This window comes from Spinacia oleracea, chromosome 4, assembly GCF_020520425.1.
Source record: "Spinacia oleracea cultivar Varoflay chromosome 4, BTI_SOV_V1, whole genome shotgun sequence".
NCBI classification, from domain to species: Eukaryota; Viridiplantae; Streptophyta; class Magnoliopsida; order Caryophyllales; family Amaranthaceae; genus Spinacia; species Spinacia oleracea.
In genome coordinates this window covers 108636715-108655583 of record NC_079490.1, presented here as the reverse complement: position 1 = coordinate 108655583, position 18869 = coordinate 108636715, and the positions used below count along the sequence as shown (strand labels likewise).

General features: G+C 35.4%; 1 protein-coding gene and 1 long non-coding RNA gene across 4 annotated transcripts; one reads left to right on the top strand and one right to left on the bottom strand.

The window, feature by feature from the left end:
• Window positions 1-229: 229 nt before the first annotated feature.
• Window positions 230-6991, bottom strand: LOC110789759 (tubby-like F-box protein 7). Of its 2 annotated transcripts, none has more exons than XM_056843078.1 (4): window positions 6433-6991; window positions 3812-3902; window positions 2791-2920; window positions 230-1122 (listed from the first exon to the last, which is right to left on the bottom strand). In XM_056843078.1, the coding sequence occupies exons 1-4, from the start codon at window positions 6805-6807 to the stop codon at window positions 552-554; spliced, it is 1167 nt and encodes a 388-aa protein (XP_056699056.1). In that variant the 5' UTR covers window positions 6808-6991; the 3' UTR covers window positions 230-551. The 2 variants fall into 2 exon arrangements, with proteins under 2 accessions (XP_056699056.1, XP_056699055.1); XM_056843077.1 differs by having other exon boundaries at window positions 230-1125; window positions 6433-6977.
• Window positions 6992-15000: 8009 nt separating this feature from the next.
• Window positions 15001-18046, top strand: LOC110789758 (uncharacterized). 2 transcript variants are annotated; one of them, XR_008919012.1, is made up of 3 exons: window positions 15001-15300; window positions 16093-17696; window positions 17800-18046. It is a non-coding gene; the product is annotated as an uncharacterized lncRNA (long non-coding RNA). The 2 variants fall into 2 exon arrangements; XR_002533658.2 differs by having other exon boundaries at window positions 15017-15304.
• Window positions 18047-18869: the final 823 nt, after the last annotated feature.

Sequence of the window (18869 nt, the reverse complement as noted above, 5' to 3'; positions counted from 1 at the left end):
AACCCCAATTCAAGGTCGAAGACGTACTCCATCAATGTTGAGAACTGACAAGGGTGAATTACCACACACCTTTTTGAAAATACTTTCTCAAAGTAGGTGAAGTATTAGTGACTAGCGAAAAATGATCACAACCTTTGAATCAATTAGAAAAAGTACTTGTGTATGTCTTGCATTCTAATAAAGCCAATGTCCAACTGAAACCTAAACACCAAATCAACAAAGAACAAAGTAGAAGAGAATGATATATATTCAACACTTTTAATACTATAATATGGATGGGAGTTGTATAGATACAAGTTCTAATAGCGGCAACGGGCATTTACAGAATCCTTCACCTAACCAAGAAAATGTTAAAAGGAAATTACAGATATCGGAACGAAAAAGGAGAAAAGAGGGAATAACAGAGAATGAAAATCTTAATTTCCCTTTTTTTTTCTTCTGCTCTTTTCTTCTTTTTCTTTTTGTTGTCAAAAAAAAAAAAAAAAAACACTTACATTTTAACATATATGGACACCAATTCATGGATAAAAGCAGGAAAGAAGGCAGGCAATTTACTCGCATGCAAGTTTGGTTCCAAAGCTTGTTAAGCAAATTGCAAATGCTTGGAAGGCAGAGAGTGGCTGACGATAATCCATGGTGAAAGTGTCATCTCCTACCTTACCAAACTGAAGGAGAACAACCTCTTCATCACCTTTTCCACCAGGTTGGCTTTGATCCACCGTAGCTACAAGTTGAAAGTTCTTGACCGAAGCTACTGTTACCCGGCCATGAAAATTCAAGCACCAGCATTGCAAGTGTTCATGCCACCTTGGTGCTTTGTTCCTAAGAACTGTGTAACTAGAATCTATCTCAGCTAACTTAATCTTGGCATCTTCCTTCTGATCCAAGGATGTCTCTACTGGTCCAGGACATTTAAGGGAACAAATCATCCTTCTAGGACCTCTTGATTTTAACAGGTTAAATTTGTATGATACTTGTCCAACTTCAAAATTCCCAGCAGATACTTGGGGGCTTATTTGTTTGCTTGCAAACCGACGAGTGGATCTGCTACTCGATGGTTTTGCTCCATCATGGGGTGGCTGGCTGTCATATATTGTGAAGTTTGTCCCAAGAAAATCCGAGCTGCTAATTCAATTTTTAATTTCATCAAGTTAAAATGACAACATCAGCTGTACAAGCTTGTATGGTTTTACCTTTATCAAAACATTTAACTTTATGAAAATTGATAAACAAAAGCACTAGAGTTCTCAAATCATGTAAGTGCTACATTCTAGTTGCAGATCTATGATGACATCTCGATGTAAAACAATCACACAAACAACGTGAGAGACATGTAGCCTTCTCTTCTCATGGTAGCTAAACACAATTGGACTTCTTGGTCTTTATGAGAATCTCAACTATTCAACTGTTTTTATGCTCAAAGAGCACAGGACAATTTATGTGTTAACTGACAGTCTCAAGTGTAGATCTGGTTATTGGACAGGGTAGTCCAATGGGTATAAGGGTCGGGCCAATTTTAAAAGGGTCTTGACCCTTTATCTTCTTATTGGACAGGGCCCTTATAGGGTAATTGCTTATAGGGCTTTTATAGGGTATTTCTATAAAGCCCAATAACTTTAAAAAAAAATACAAGGGTCAAGAATTGGTCAACAAAAATACACAGCTCCTCTACTTTCTCTCTCCTCCTCCATAACCGATCCTATCTCACCTTTCTCTCTCCTCATTCCTTAGAGATCCATTGGCCTCCATGGCAAGATTTTCTCAACAAAGTATATTTTTCTAGTTAATCTCGCCTGATTGGTATGCTGTTGTTCTTCTTCTACTGTCGACTTTCGGTAATTTTTCTCTCTCTTCTTAGATTGATTTTCGCTTGACAAGATGAATGGTGTCAAGATAATTGTTAGCAGAGCACATATAAGTCGAGCAAGATTTTAAGAATTTCGGTCAAATTTGTAGGTGCAAATCACTCAGCAATCAGCACTGGTTAAAAAATCAATAAGGTCCGAGTAGTAAAATTAATACACAACCGAACATAAAGCACTGTGAATCGTTCTTAAATACGGAATAAACTGGAAAATCTCGAGATTCAGGATATATCTTATGTTATTATAGTATAAATTTACTTTTTGCTCAATTATGTAAAAGGATTTGAGAAAATAGCAGTATGGCAGTACACATTCTGGAGTGCTGAACTGCTGATTAGAGTCAATAGTTGTACGTTGCATTTAACTCGAATAAGTGAAGAGTTTAAAATAAACTTTGACTAAATCACATTATCTAGCATAGATAATAGAGTAAATCACATGTTCTGCAGGAGACTGTAAATCTGTATGTATTCCAATTTGAAAACGAATACATATTTCAAAAGTTTAGGAGGAAAAATTCAGACGGGGAAGTTAATTTTTTTGGTCATGACCGTGACCCGTTATAGACCCTATTAGCTTTGGACCATGACCCTGACCCGACCCTGACCCTTATGACCCTAACCCGACCCTGACCCGCATTTATTTTTCTATGACCCGCAATTGACCCGCCCCGCTAGTGACCCGCCCCGACCCGCCCAATAACCAGGTCTACTCAAGTGGATATTAACATAAAGTGAAATAATTCGCATTGAGAATAAAAAACTGCACTCCCTATCCCACTCTCTACCTAATTAAATATTTACGAAACTATGCACTATGCCCTATGCACTATGCTAGGCAGAAGTCAGTTAGGTAGCATAAAGTTGTACAAACAATTATTGACATACTTCACAGCAAAATTCTATGACAAACTTAACAACTATACCTTAACTTCCCAACATACGCTTGACTTCCTTGAGATAGATCATCAACATCAAGCGATATGATATACTCAGTGTGGGCACCACGCCTATATCTCCTTGCGGCTAAGAGAAATTTCCCCCTCTCTGAAAATGCTGCAATTAGTGATACCATCAGCAACAGCCAATTATTGATATTCCAGAGTAGGACAAGCACAGATTAAGTATCTGCCACATACACAGTAAGAGTACTTGAGCCAAGTAAAAAAACAAATAGTAACATCACAACTTCAAGGCATTGTATCTTGATCTTGATCAGTTTGCAGCCAAAGGACTTACACTAGGCACAGTCATGATCTATAAAGTATAAACAAAATGGGAGCATCGTTTTCCATTCTGATTTCCACAGGCATAATCTACTATAACCTCAACAACAATCATCAGTACATTAACAACCATTCTCAGGGATTCCAATATCATTCCCTAAAACATGTTATTATGATTACCCCATTGCCTCAAAGAGACTCCCGCAAGAAGCGGGGTAAGGGGGGTCGGGTATACGCAACCTTACCCCTGCAATTGCAGAGAGGTTGTTTTCAATTGACCCAAAAGCGATAACGGGACGACAACGGGACGACCATCTTCTACTTCATGGAAAGGAAGCGAAGAGGTTTTAAGAGAGCCATTTTGATTTAGTCCATTACATCCCACAGCCAAAAGGGCAAATGAATCGTTGGCTCTATCGAAAATGGACATGCATTCCCTAAAACATGTAGGAGGAAAAAAATAGGGCAACAAGTCTCAAGACTTTACAAAAGATTCAAACGGTTCGATGACAGCATGGAACTGCTTCCAGGTTTTTCTGTACAAGTTTAAAAGCCTATTTTCTTACATAGCCCGATAGCTGTCTCCACTCTACCATGAATATCTAAATTGAACTTGTTTCCACACATCATTTACAGTATATAGAAAAGTGTTTTCAAGGAACTGTACAAATAATTTTGAAGATTAACATTTCAACTAGGTCAAGGAGTTGTGCTTCCTTACATGATGGTGATACAGAGAGATAGAGATAGAACGTAGAGTTCCTCTTGTCCCGCTTTATAAGACACTGGAGAGGGACGTCACGCGGCCCTGGCTGCACAAGTCATAAAGCAATTAACAGAATCAGTAAACATTATAATGTAAAGAAGATTAGACACATTATATATTAACGACAAAAAATACAATGGAGCACAACTCATATAAAATGTTCTACAGAAAGTAGAGCATAACCACCTAAACTTAACCGTGTTTAGAAAAAAACCATAACTACACAGAATTTCAGACCAGAATCCAAGAGGACCAAAAAAGCACCAAATTTTATTTCTTCTCATCTTTCAGGCTATTATATAAAGTGGTTGCCTCACTGAACTGTGAAAGTACTAACAGAGTCGCAGACCAGAATCCAGAGGACAGAAAGATCCCCAAATTTTATGTCTTCTAGTCTTGCAGGCTAGTATATAAATTGGTTGCCTCACTACACAAGTGCTCTACTTTCACCATACTATGAAGCAGCAAACAATTCAACACTATTCTATTGCATCTGGTGAAAGCCACTAAGAGGAATCGTGACACCAACAGACTTTATGATGGATACATCATACATATTATGACAGATCCAAAACTCCAAAAGACACTGCAAATTTTTGTGATTCTCACAGCTTCAAAATATGATCCAATGTATAAAGACGTTTAAAAAATGTTAAACTAATTTTATAAAACACAAAGATATGACTTCTTGTTGTATGTTTTGGATAAACTTGTTTTTGAATTTTACATCACAACCTCTCCTGTCAAAAATCTCCTTTACTTAGCAAGTTAGCAAGTACTAAATCCAACACGAACAAAAACCTCTAGGTACCATTGAGAAAAGTATTAGGTACTCGCATTACACTAGTTGTATAAGAAATTGTTTTACGAAACTGCCCTCACTGAATTTAGCTGATGGAATACTAAAAGACAAAAGCGTCAAAAGCTATCTTCTCCAAAGCATAGCCTAAACCTAAAGTTACCTTTAAAATCAATTTCAACCTTCAAAAGTCAGTAAAACTCCTTAAGCTACTTGTAAATCGACACCAAAGAAATCCTATTTTTTGCCAAACATTCTTTGCCAAACAAGGCTTAAATTTTCAAAATAGGCTTGAATTATGAATATACCGTACCATGAATTCTAGAATATATTACCTATGTTTCACAATACTTGCATCATTTTTTTTTTCATTTTTTCCAACTCGCTTTTTTGGGACATTAGTATCTCTAGTTGCGTATAAGTAAAAATAATAAAAAGTTGATATTTGGAATTCTCAAATTAATACGAATTTAACAAGATCTCACTTGGCTATGCTTTTTCTTACATAAGAGTGAAAGAAAGATTGTCAAAATTGGTTGATAAATAGTGCATAAATGAGAAACTATGCAAGTTTTGCGAAATGGAGGTAGTACATACGTAACCAGCTAGATTTTATGTTTTATGTTTAACCAGCAAGTTTTGACACTTGGTATGGACAATAGGTTTGACCAAAAAATTCAAACCGCGCATTATTTAGAAACCCTATCATATTCAAACAATCAACAGACTTGATGTTAGTTTATCATGACTAAGTGCAGATCTAAGATTTCAAGTTATGTACCCACAATAGTTAGTTGGCAAGTAAATGTATGCTTAAATCAAATGGTAAAATTACAACTAGACATGGCTAAACCAATATTTAAATGATGAATCTTTCTATATAAATCAATCTCATAAGACAAAAACAACTATGCCATCCAGAATCTTTATCTTCAATTTTTTCTATTGGTTTTCGATTATCGCTAATAAATTGGGAGAAGAACACATTAGACATAGTGAGCATGAACTGAGTAAGGGGCACCAGCATCACCACAAATACTCTAATTACAAAATGGAAAGAACGACTTCCAAACTACCATCCAACCTAAGCTCCAAACACCGCGCAAAAGCAACCACTTACGAATTCCCTTCTGCTTAGTTTGGCATCGACATAAAGAGGAAACAACAAAATGACTTTCACATCAATGTCAAAATCCCTACTAGCTCAACAGCCCTATTGAGCTGAAATTAAACCTCAAAAAGATAACCTATCAAACTGCGAGTTCTCTTTCTGCATCAAATAAAGATCCGCTTATCCCGCTTTCATCTGTCAAATAATCAAACCTGGATAAGTTATAAAACAATAGCCCCTCTTACTAAGCCATTAAATTTGGCATCCATAATCTTACAAAACAACAGAAATGCTTTCCAAATTTGTCGAAAAAGCACTACAAGTGCTCGTTCAATAAATCAAATGAAGTTCCAAAATTTCGGCTTTCTCGGTCAAAAACTGACACCCGTGGTATTCTTACAATGATCGCCCCTCTTACCAGCCCTCTTGATTCTTTAAACTAATCACTAAAAGAAGAAATTACTTAGCAAAGACAGATTTCACTTCCCCCAAATACCTCAAAACGTTAAACACAAATAGTGCGTTTCAATTACCCCAACTAAATCGCCAAATAATACAACAAAATCAAATTAATTAACAAAATCCAACATTTCGCCTACAAATATAACATTTTAACAACCCTATATTAACAAAAAATTATTAAATCAAATTAAACAAAATTTATACCTGCTTAAGGCAAGAAGGGAAGGTGATCTTGGCAGTAGAAAGAGGAGACTTAATAATCTCCCGAGTAACATCTCTCCACCTCTTACAAACACAACCACATACGACGACGTTTCGACGCAGCGGCCATTTATCTTCAGCCGATTCGACGCGGGCTATGATATCCGCCAGAAGCTCCGGCAATAAGGTCGACCATCTACCGCCGTCGAAATCATCAGAGTTACGGCGGTTTCCGGAATCACAGGCGGTGAGAGAGGAGGTGGTGGGAAGCCGAGAAGATGGCGACGATAAGTCTCTCTGAGATTTGGAGGAGAGAGAAAAACAACGGATTGATGAGTTGGAGGACCGCCGTGAGAGGAATGATCTAGTCAGAGACATTACCAATGGCGGGCGGCGATCATGGAGGAGAGATAAAATGTTCTAGAGAGAGTCAGAGACAGTTTCTAGAGAGAGAGAGAGTCAGAGAGTAAAAAATTTGGGGCTGAGACTTGGGAAGCGAGGGGATGATGGGAGGGGGGTGAGGTGATAGAGTTACCTGCGTGTTTGGGTAACCGTCATTTTTGTTGTGAGATGAGAAACTTTGGAGTTTGGAGAGAAAAAGATCTTTTTGGTGGGTTTTTTCATTTTTAGTTTTAGTTTTAGTTTTAGTTTTAGTTTTGGATTTTTGAAGGGGCGATTTCCTTAAATATTGCATAAAGATCCAATAATTTCCTAAATACGTTACTTTTTAAGTTATTTCCCACCATACCGTCCACGTAAGCAAGGGAGAAAGAAAAGTATTTTTTTTTTCCGGTTCAGCATTGAACCGCCATATGAGATAGCGGTTTCGTTTTAAAGCAAACCGCCATCTCAGATGGCGGTTCAATGTTATAAACCGCTATCCCAGATAGCGGTTTGCATTAAAACAAAACCGTTATCTCAGATGGCGGTTTACTTAATTGTAAATTATTTTTAATATGAATTACAGTTTAAATAGAAATATAATTTAGAAGTAACCTCTTGTGACATCAATTGTGTCTGTAGCTCAGTGGATAGAGTGGGTTGTTTTTACGTAGGAGGTCATGGGTTCCAATCCTACCTGATGTGTTTATTTCTTTTTAACCATTTATTAATATTAATTATAAACATTTCCAAATTTAACTTATCAACATTAGTGTTTTTAGCTCAGTGGATAGAGCGTTTGTTTCCTAAACTGAAGATCGTGGGTTCGACCCCTAGCTGATGCGGTTATTTTTTTTTTTTTTTTTGCCATTTATAAATAGTACGTGATTATAAACCGCTATCTCAGATAGCGGTTGACTTAAGTCAACCGCTACCTGAGATAGCGGTTTAGTGTCGCTTGGTTGAAAAAAAAAAAGACCGGTTTTAATGCTGACGTGGACGGTATGGTGGGAATTAAGTTAAAAAGTGGCGCATTTTGGGAATTTGACGTTCTTTACACAATATTGAAGGGAATCGCTCTTTTTGAAGGGTTATTTTCTACGAAAAAGGAAATTGTAAAATGACAAATAGATACGACTTTTATGGTGATTTTTGGGATATATTTTGTGGAGCGCTAAAAGCCGCCACACATTACTCAAAACCGCCCCACTATTTTACTTTAATATCCTTATATAATGAAACTTTTCTCCCAAATTTTACCCCATCTATTTTGAAGAGAGAAAGTATCTTCATCCAAACCACCACCATACACCCATAAAAAAAAAATTATTTAAACCAAGCAATTTTATTTGTCAATAAGTACATTAATCAATAAATTAAAAAAATACTAATTTAATTTTGATTCCACAAACTTATGCATTTTAAGTTTACACCATGGTAGAGACTTATGCATTTTAAGCTCACACCATGGCATAGACTTATGCATTTTAAGCTCACACCATGGCATAGACTTATGCATTTTAAGCTCCTGCCATGGTACGAGCTTAAAATTCATAAGTTTGTACCATGGTACAAGCTTAAGATGCATAAGTCTCTTAATCTTTTCTCCGAAACAAATTACATCAAATTCAACAACAAATCAAAACTAAATAGTATAGACTTATGAGTTTTGAGCTCCGACCATGGTATACACTTATGAAGTTTAAGCTCCTTCCATGGTACGAGCTAGAAATGCATAAGTTTCTGAATATTTTTTTCCGAAAAAAAGTCCTCTTGTGAATTTGATGTTCCACCGGTAGTCTCGGCCATGTAAAAATTATTTCACATTATGTTTAGGGTGGGCGGTAAAAAGGGAAAAGGTAAATGATAATGGTAAATGCTAAAATAAGGGGGTAAATAAAGGGGGTATATGGGTAAAATATTAGGGCGGTTTTGAGTAATATGGGGCGGTATATTTTTGTAGTGTTTTGTTGAATCTGTTCTTGGAATATAGAGGGGAGACTTGGAGAGGGATGTTCGTGAATTTATGTCTTGGAACATTTACACTAACTAGTAGCGCGCACAGTCCTCCAAGTTATATAAAATTGTTATGTAAAATTGTTACCTGATGTAGAAGTATTTTCAAACTTGTGAAAAATATCATGTTACGCTAAATTTGGATTAACATAGAATAGATAATACGAAATCATAAATAGATAAATAAATTAGAAGTGATATTCACGCTTGCTTGAGATTGATTATGTTGTGTACGTTTTCTATAAATTTTACGATAAAAAACACAACTAATTCACCAGATCATTTGCGTATTGGTACAAACAATTCCCTAACCGTTGTTGGTGGTTATATCAGAAACCAAAATCACCACAATCAAATACTTCCTCCCCTTCAAAACATTTGCAACACTTTATTTTTTTCGCTATTCACATAATATACTTTGTTTATTTTTTATGATCTATACTTTAGGAAAAACATATTCATGTGGGGATCTTGTTAGAGTCATCTTAATGTATATTTTGCGAAAATTAATTTTTTATAATTTTTACTTATCGGTAATTAAATATATTAATGGTTCAAGATATGCATTGACAAGCGTGAAAAACAAAGTGTTGCAACTAAAAAGAATTGGAGGACGTACATAATTTCTAAACAAATTATCCAGAAAAGTGGATCAAACAACAAAGTACTCAAGGGTTTTTTTAAAAAAATTATTTGAATGTGGGAGAATGCTCGATCCATGAGAAAAGCTAACAAGTACTTGGTAGTAGAAAAAAACATCAGCTTCTACATCCTCGTAGTGGAAAGAAATAAGACAGTCACACATAGGGGTCATCTGCATAAGAAAATACATGAGTGATAAAATGCTCCGTAAGATAAAAAAAAAAAAATCATAATAGTGGTGCTATAGATCTACAGATAGTGTGATTAGTAAAACTAATATCGTAAGTTAGAAACAAAGATACATTTGAGAATGAAAAGGCCATATATGAACGAATAACAATTATTCTTCACGCCCACCTCTTGACATTATCTAAAAATAAAGAGATGTCTAACATTCAAATTGTGTTACAAAATAAAGAAGAAGACCCACATCTGCTCTCTAACAAATATAATGCTTCCAAAAAATCATAGTAATTGATATGTTTCTTTTCACTTCCTTGTTACACATGCAATACATATGGCATCACCAATCTTCACTCTTCAGTTCATCACCCACCCTCACACAAAAGAGAAAGGAGGAAAGTGAAAGAGGAATTTCAGAAACAAACAACTGTCATCCTCCCACTGAGACATGAGTCTCTCCTTTTCATATCCCCAAGGAAACTACCATTTTATTACGATAAAGAAGTGTGGAATTCGCAATTCCACAAAACTCAGTTATAGGTGTTATGATTATATTATTCATTAGAATAACCAAGCCTCTTTTTCCAAGCAAATAGGCAAATATTAAATAGTAAACAATTCTCATGAACATATATTCAAACTTCACAGCTTGATAAAAGGGTGTTCACAAGGCACTGATCGATGAATGGAGTAATGATATTTAAGGTCTACAATACTCCAATACTAATTTGTGAGTTGGAAAAGCTCGGTTTACACCATGACACTAATTTCCCAGGTCCAAATCTCGTGTTTATCACCACAGGAACTCACAACTCAATTTTTGGAACACAACTAATAATGAAATTATCACTTGTTTACATTCTGAAACCATTCTAAGCATGCACTCCTATCTTAAAGCCTAAGATTCTGGTTAACTGAAAAAACCAACCAAACCCATTTCTTCTTCTCTTGGGACTTGCACTTATAGTGCAAATCAACATGATAAAACATGAGAAATAAAACACGGGAAAAAAAGTAGGTTCAAGGAAATGAGTGTTGACACTTACCTGTACCCCGTAACCTTTCATGTAGATATTTGTAAAACGATCAGGATTATCAGGGACTCTCCTGGGATCACAAATTAGCTACAAGTTAGAAAACAATGGATGTTGAGAAAGAAAAAACAAATAGAAAGATTAGATAACGAACACGTAAAATACAACATAGAAAGAAAATTTGACCTTGGCCTTTGCAATAGCTTCATCTACTTCTTTCCTGACCTCCTTTTCAATACTTTCCTGACCTCCTTTTCAATATCCTGCATCGTGGCATGAAAAGAGAACATATTAGAAAACAAAATTTACTTACAAAATGTAGTCTTAAAAGAATTTGACGTGGCCAAGTAATAGTTGGGCGTAGTACTCGTAACAATTACACACAAACACTGTACTACAAGCCAAAATTAGCTTTAGGTCCTTTTCTACAGAAATATCATGGGCCAATAGCAGCTTTCTAACTCTCTCAATTGGATCACGTTCCTGTGAAGAAATGAAGAATGTTGTATATAATCTTAAACTGACAAATTAGTTCTATTGAAATTCAGACTTATTAATTGTACGCTAAGCTCAAGAAAGGAGGATGGAGAGGCTGGGAAAGGGAGACAGAGGAGGTTGGCCATGGAAGGCGGGAGTTGTGGAGGTGTTTAATGTTAAATATAAATTTCCCCTTTAAAGGTCCAAATAAAAAATAAAAAAAAGAACAATGAAAACCGACATAATTTACGGTGATGTGTCTGTAGACACCTACTTTTGTCCCCATTCCCGAAAGGGAAAGGTTCGATGATGAGAACGTAAATCTTCACTTGACAACGCATCTCCTATAAAATAACGAATCTCAATCACCCTCTTCATTTCATCCGAAACCTGCTATTTATAGAAACCTGCTATTTATGGAAACCTGCTAAAAATAGTAACTGCCGTATTGGGTAGTTGTTAAAAGTGGCAAGTCATAAAAGATAGAAACCTGTCAGAATTAGGTGTTGCACTCCAACATAAATCCTAAATGAGATAGAAATTGCGAGAGAATCCTATTCCTAATACGATTCGAAAATAAGAGTTACGTATTAATTAAAATCCTAACGAGCCTAGAGTTCGTAACGGGCCCAGACGCATTCCGTCGTAAAATTAATACGCACTAAAAGACTCGATTAAGTCTCATACACTCCGGATTCTAAGAATCCGAATCTGACAAAGAAACGGCCCAAACAACAATTTCAACGTCCAGCCCTGGGCGCTGAAATTGCCTGGATCCTATTTCCAGCGCCCAGAGCTAGGCGCCGAAATCTTTGACGCCCAGCCCTATATAAAGGTCAAATTAACATCAAGGTCAAGTTGTAGTGAGTATTAATTAGATGCCTATTCAGTTTTATTATGGTGTTTCCTCTGTAAATATGAATCCTTTCGTATTCGGGGCGCCTAAACTCTCCCACCTTTTGGTGGTTCTTGGTTCAAAAGGAATCGCAGTCAAAGAATTTAAGCTGGCAAAGGCAGGATGCCATTAAAGCTTAAGATGCAAGATGAGTCTTACAACGGAAATCACTATGTAGTTACAAGATTCATGGATCAACCACTTTGTTCAACATTAGCAGGAGGCATACCTTAATTAGTATGTGGCTTTATAATATTTTAGGTGTTATTATTATATTCCTCTTATTTTCACCTTCGTCTATCTTAATTAGGAAAGGGTTTTCAAAACCAAGTATTTTTCTAGTTAGGAGGTGGGGGTGGGGAATGCAACCTGGAACGAAATGATTATGCAATGTCATATGAAGTATTATTATTTTGTAGGGGCACAATATTTTCATTAGAATTACATATCGTAGATAAGTTAAGTTGTTAACTCAATCAGTGTGGGTGCATTGCAGGTTAGAAGGGTTTGGTCCGGTGGAAGTTTTGTTTAAACTCATAGCCCCAGGGTCAAGTTCAGCATCAAAAATCATTGATTGCCGGAACTGAGTTCTGAAAAAATGAGGCCCTTAACATTATCAATAAGCTAGAAGCTGCAGCACTAGCATAGAGAGAAAGAATCAAACAACAAGTCATTGACATCAAGGCTCCTGTCCGAACATCTTTGCCCTTTATGAAGGAGCCAATACCCAAGGTTGGTAAGGCGGAAGCACTGTTGTTTTCTGTAGATGCACTTCTCTGTCAATTGAAGATGAGGTGTCTGTACCTTCCTCACACATTCCTCAATGTCAGGGGAATATAGTATGGGAAGGTGGAAAGGTTAGTACTATAACTGGATACAGTGACTTCTAATAATTTGATCCATGTAATGATCAATAAGAGTTATGTTCTCTGAGTATGTTCTTTCTCGTAGCTTATCCTTCACCAAGAAAAATCTTAAAATTAGTAATTATGTTGTTCAGAAGCAGAAACCGAATCAGGGCTACTATGCCTTGGTGATATTAGGAAATGGCTTTTTGAGAAGTAGGAAACAGAATTTCACAAAATTTCAAATATGATAGATATGATAGTATATGAAGTATTACAATTACTGAGTTACATTGCATATTATTAGTTATTTTTTATATAAATAAAGTGTATAATGTTTGAGTTTAGATTCATTTTGTTTACTGAAAGATCGCCCACCCACGTATAAGGAATTCACTTGTTGAAAGAATGAACCGGGAAGATATATGGATACTTTAGTGACTCAAACCCCATCAGAAGCTATGATTCAGATATTTCGTCGCGAAACTGAAATTGTGGAGCGTTTAGTGTTACATGTGGATGCTTCAATATCAATGACGACACCTATATTGTAAACGTGTACTAAGAAACTTTATCCTAGAAACGTCGCTAATGTTGCATATATAATGTTGTAATAACTATTGTGGAGAGTTTAATGTTTTGTGGATGCTATAATAATAATGGCACTTATATTGTAAACATACTTATAATTCATGTTATCAATTACATGCAAATCAAACTTTTGCATTGTTTTTCTAGCATTTACCCTAAATTTGTAAATGTCATTTTAATTGTACGTATATTTCTACAAAATAAATTTTTTATACTTTGGGGGATCGAACGCGCTAGTGCACGGTCCAACAACTAGTACATTAAAAAGTGAGTCATTTACCACTACCTCTTTAAAAAGTTGACACATTTCCCACAATCTATATTAAAAAAAAATATCACTATCAACTACCATCAAATTAAGTAATAAGTCAATTACATTATATTAAACTTTGTGTCGGTCAAACCGATTCAGGTATTCCGAAACGGAGAGAGTCCTTTTAAAAAAATAATTAACTTTGTTTTTGGTATTAATGTGTGTTGTGCGGTGAGCTGGTTTTGTGGGTTTGAACTGATCAAGTAGATTTTAGTACATTTTCAAGAAAATTAGGTACTAATTCCACAAAGATTTTTCGTCAATAAAAGTAGAGCTCTTTTACACTATTTGCACAAAGATATCTATTACTATATACTAAAAGAGACACCAGGAATGACACATGTCAATTTCTAGTGTGATTTTTTCCCGCCAAAAATCATTTTCCCAAAAAGTGTATTTGTTTTTATTTTATTTTTATTCTTTAGATACGACATAATAATAATTATTCTAAATTAGTAATATTTTAGTCAAATTGCTATATTAATAATGGAAAATATATCACTCATTATTTTGGTCAAATTACCATATTAGCATTTTAAAATATTCATATTAGATGAATAAATTAAAACGAGTATGTTAAAAATGTTATAACTATGCAATAGTTTGGGAGATATTCAGTTAAATATTTTGTAATGATCAAAATCCGTGCGTGCACGCGATCTAATCTAATTTTTTTAATAAAATTATACCCCAGCTCTTTTACCTGTCTTCCTTTCTAGTCAGTATTAATTAACAAATTAATAATTCAGTGAGATCAAGTGAACTGAATGCCTAGATAGAGGCCGCTTCAGTTCAAGTGGAATTAATAATATTAATCCACAACTTACTCTTGACTGAACTCGTAAGGTCACACAAATAGCACGTGAACGGATCAAGTATTTAAGTGAATATATTATTCATTAAAATACCCTACTTTGATCATTCGGAAATGACGGATCTCGGTTCCAGTGCAGTGGGAGCTGAAATCGTCAAAAGGCAAAGTAAAGAATATTCCCGCAACCCTCGTTAATTTATATTCACTAGAGGAAAAATCACAATGTGCTTCCCTTCAAGTGCGGCTCATTTACTAAATTGGCAGCACTTGAGGACACAGAAAAAAAAAGAAAAAATACATTTTCACAAGTGCGGGCTTATTTTAGAAAATTGGCAGCACTTGAGTTCAAGTGCGGGCTCATTTTACAAATGAGCCGCATAAAATATTTTCCCAAAATATTCATTTCCTGCTTCTCTCTCCTTACTCTTCTCTGGTTATTGTAACCTAACTCCAATTTCCCGCTTATCTCTCTTCCCCTCTATGGTTTCTCTCCTTCCCCTCTCTGTTTCTTCTCTGGGTGCGAAATTCAGACTCACAACACTCACTACATAGGCACACAGCTGTTCCCCCACCGCCGAGCTGTCGCTGTTGTCTCCCACCGCCGAGTTGCCGCTGTTGTCTCCCACCGCCGAGTTGCCGTTGTTATTCCCCCACCGCCGCGTCGCTCCTCCTTATCTCTTGTAGGTTTGTAATTTAAATTTAATTAATTCTTGTAAGATTGTTAATGTAATGACGAATTGTTAAAGGAAATGACGAATTAGTTATAGCTGGAAATAACATTAGCTTGAACTCGTTAGTTTCCTTCGTGATTCATCATTAAATATTAAGATGAAGAAGAATTACATCTTCCATATTAAGATGTATTCCAATTTTAATTTGAAAGATTTAAGTTTTATTTTTGTTTTTTTGGAATAGATTTATGAGAAATTACATGAATTAGGTCTCTACTTCCCGATAAATTGCAACAATTAGGATCAAATGTGCTGTAATTTCCGATTTAGATTTTCTGTTGATTGTTTTGGAATTGAATTTTGAGTTTTACTTGTTAAAATTGGTGTAGAAATCTGGGTCGATGTACTAATTCTTCAAGCTGAATCATTTTTATTTGCCCTGTTGAATGTGTTGTTATTGCCTATATTCTCTTCAGTAGCCATTACTTACCAGTAACTAGTAGCCATTACTTACCAATAACTTTCAGTCTTTCACAATATGCGTCATCTTCTCTCCATCGTCGATGTAACTGATTCTTCAAGCTTAAATCATTCAGTTTCTTAATGCAGATTGCATATCAGCCATAATTACGTATTTGTTAGCACTTAGCACTAATCAAACTGCCTAATTTACCGGCATTATATGATGAGTAATCAGTGTGGAAAATTAGCTTCTTTCGTATTAATTAACATGGAACATGGTACACAAAGGGTTTATACTATAAATTTCTCTTAATAAATATGTATTGAATGTTTCTGCAGTTCCCCGGAACCAGCAAAGAGAGGCTGTTCTCCACCTCCACAGGCTAAAAAGGCTTCTCGCCCTAGGTAAACTGTTGTTATATTAGTTTGATCAATAGATGCATTTTTGTGAAATTGATTTTCCTTTCTGATTTTCTTGGGCAATGTCTTACTGGTAGCTTTGCTTGTTGTGGCTACCTTTTTATGCCCTTTGGAAAATACTTACAATAGTTTGTTCTTGATCTCTTTGCTGGACTTTTTTGTAATGAGAGTACGAGACCGTTCACCAGTGTAATGAGAGTACGAGACCATTGACCGTTCACCAGGTTCTTTTCATGTTTTATACTTTTATGCAGTGAAGAGAATAAGGGCTTCTGATTTCAACCCACACAATACCAGCCATTTGAACTGGTGATAAGCACAAGTTATTCTGAAAAAACAAAAACAAAAGCAAAATTACAAGGGGGAAAAAGAACAACTTCAGATGCTAAATGTTAGATACTTTGACCTATGTTAAACCAGGTGTATAAAAAAAACTAAGCCATGTGTGTTACATAGTAGGCAAGTTCTGCATAGGTCATGATGTATGGTAGTGTAGTCACAAACCCAACCAGATATTATAGAGATGCAAGAAAGTGTGACTATTTTATCTGTGGATGCATGCTAATGCTCTGATTACTTGATCCTTCTTTACTGGCATCGTGTTGGGAGGATTAGTTCAATTCTTTTGATTAGGACACTGAGACAACTCCATATTTCGAGTCTATTGTTTAAAGATTTATGATTGATGTTTTTAAGTGAGCAATGAAAAGTGCTCTTTATATTCTTTTCAATTCCTTCATAATTAGTTATTTTTTTTCACCTCAAACAATTGGTTTACATTTTTCATTGATTCAATAAGTTTCATAATGAAACTACTGCAGCTTGCAGGAAGTATGGACCGTGGGTTGCAAGGAATCCTACTCTTGTTCTGTGCTCCTCAATTACTTTAGTTCTTATTCTTTGCTTGGGTTTACTATGTTTCTGGGTCGAGACTCGACCTGAGAAGGTCTGTTAGCATCCGGTTCTCCCCTTTACATCAATTGTACAGGATCACAAATGTTAAATTCTGGACTAGTTTGTCAAAGAACATGAATAGATGCAAAAGCTTCGTACTCCACATCAACGAAAGATTTGTATCTCTCATGCTCCGGACATAGGGACTCTACTTAGTAGAAATTGAAGACAAAATAAAGGATCCAACCTTAATTAGTAAATGTTGTAGTGTAACATAATGGTGTAGAATTATGTGAATTTTTGTGATACTTGGCATTCATGTTTGCAAACTGAAGTTGAGTGGGTCCCTATTTTCAGGTTATATAGTAAATGATATTCATGGAATCATGTGGTTGTAGTGCGTTCTATTAAAGCCTAAAACCAACTTTCATCATGTACTGCTACGCTTCACATGTTTTGTGTTTCTATACTGCTGCGCTGCATTCTGATCTGATCTTATTCCTCTTTTCTGATCTGTACTGATGCTTACTGATATGCATCAATGTTTTACTGACCTGCACGGCTGCTGCATACTTCTCTGCATGTTGATCTGCACGGGTGCTGCATCATTAAGGTGGTTAAGTATTAAGGTGTTTGTTCTCATCCCAACTTTGATCCTCATATTTTCAGAACTAGGAGTTCAACCATGAATATTCTGTATAGCTAACTACTTTCATTATTTTGATTAACCAGGCTATTCTTTCGGGAGTACGAAGTATTGTAGAGGTTGTTGTTGCATTGCTAAAGGTTGTATTTCCTCTTTCTATTGACAATACAAGAAACTGGCAATCGACAATCAAATATGATTCTGACAAAAATGCTGAAGGTGGAAAAGATTTTTCACAGTCCAGAAAGCTTATGAATTCTTGCAGCGTGCATGTACTTCTTGAATATATTTTTTTAATCTACTACACATATGATGATCATATTTCCTTTTCAACTGGTTTTCTTAAGTTCATTAGTTGAGAGTTAGGAGCTAAATAAGCCAATTTAGTCAAAATATGAACTATAATGAGCTAACGAGCCTTAAATGTGCATAACTTCACCAAAATGGATGACAATGAGTCTTTGAAACATAAAACTAAGTGTAATAAACATGTAAATGGTTTAAAATACTCATTTAGGTTAATTAGTTGAAAGTTGCGAGCGAAATAAGCCAATTTTGTCGAAATGTGACCTATAATGATAAAACAATCCTTATATGTGAATAACTTGACCTAAATGGGGGATAATGAGTCTTTGAAACATAAAACTAAGTGTATTAAACGTGGAAAGACTTTAAAATACTTATTTAAGTTCATTAGTCGAAAGTTGGGACCGAAATAAGTCGTTTTAGTCAAAATGTGACCGATAATGATCAAACGAGTCTTATATGTACATAACTTGACCTAAGTAGTGAGAATGAGTCTTTAAAACATTTAAATAAGTATATTAAACATGTAAAGGGTTTAAAACACTCATTTAGGTTCATTAGTTGAAAGTTGGGATCGAAATAAGCCATTTTAGTCAAAATGTGAACGATAATGAACTAACGAGGCTTAAAAACTTTACCAAAATGGGTGAGAATGAGTCTTTGAAAACATAAAACTAAGTGTATTAAACATGGAAAGACTTTAAAATAATCATTTAAGTTCATTAGTTGAAAGTTAGGACCGAAATCAGCCATTTTAGTCAAAACGTGACCGATAATGAACTAACGAAGCTTACATGTGCATAACTTCACCAAAATTGTAAGAATGAATCTTTGAAACATAAAACTAAGT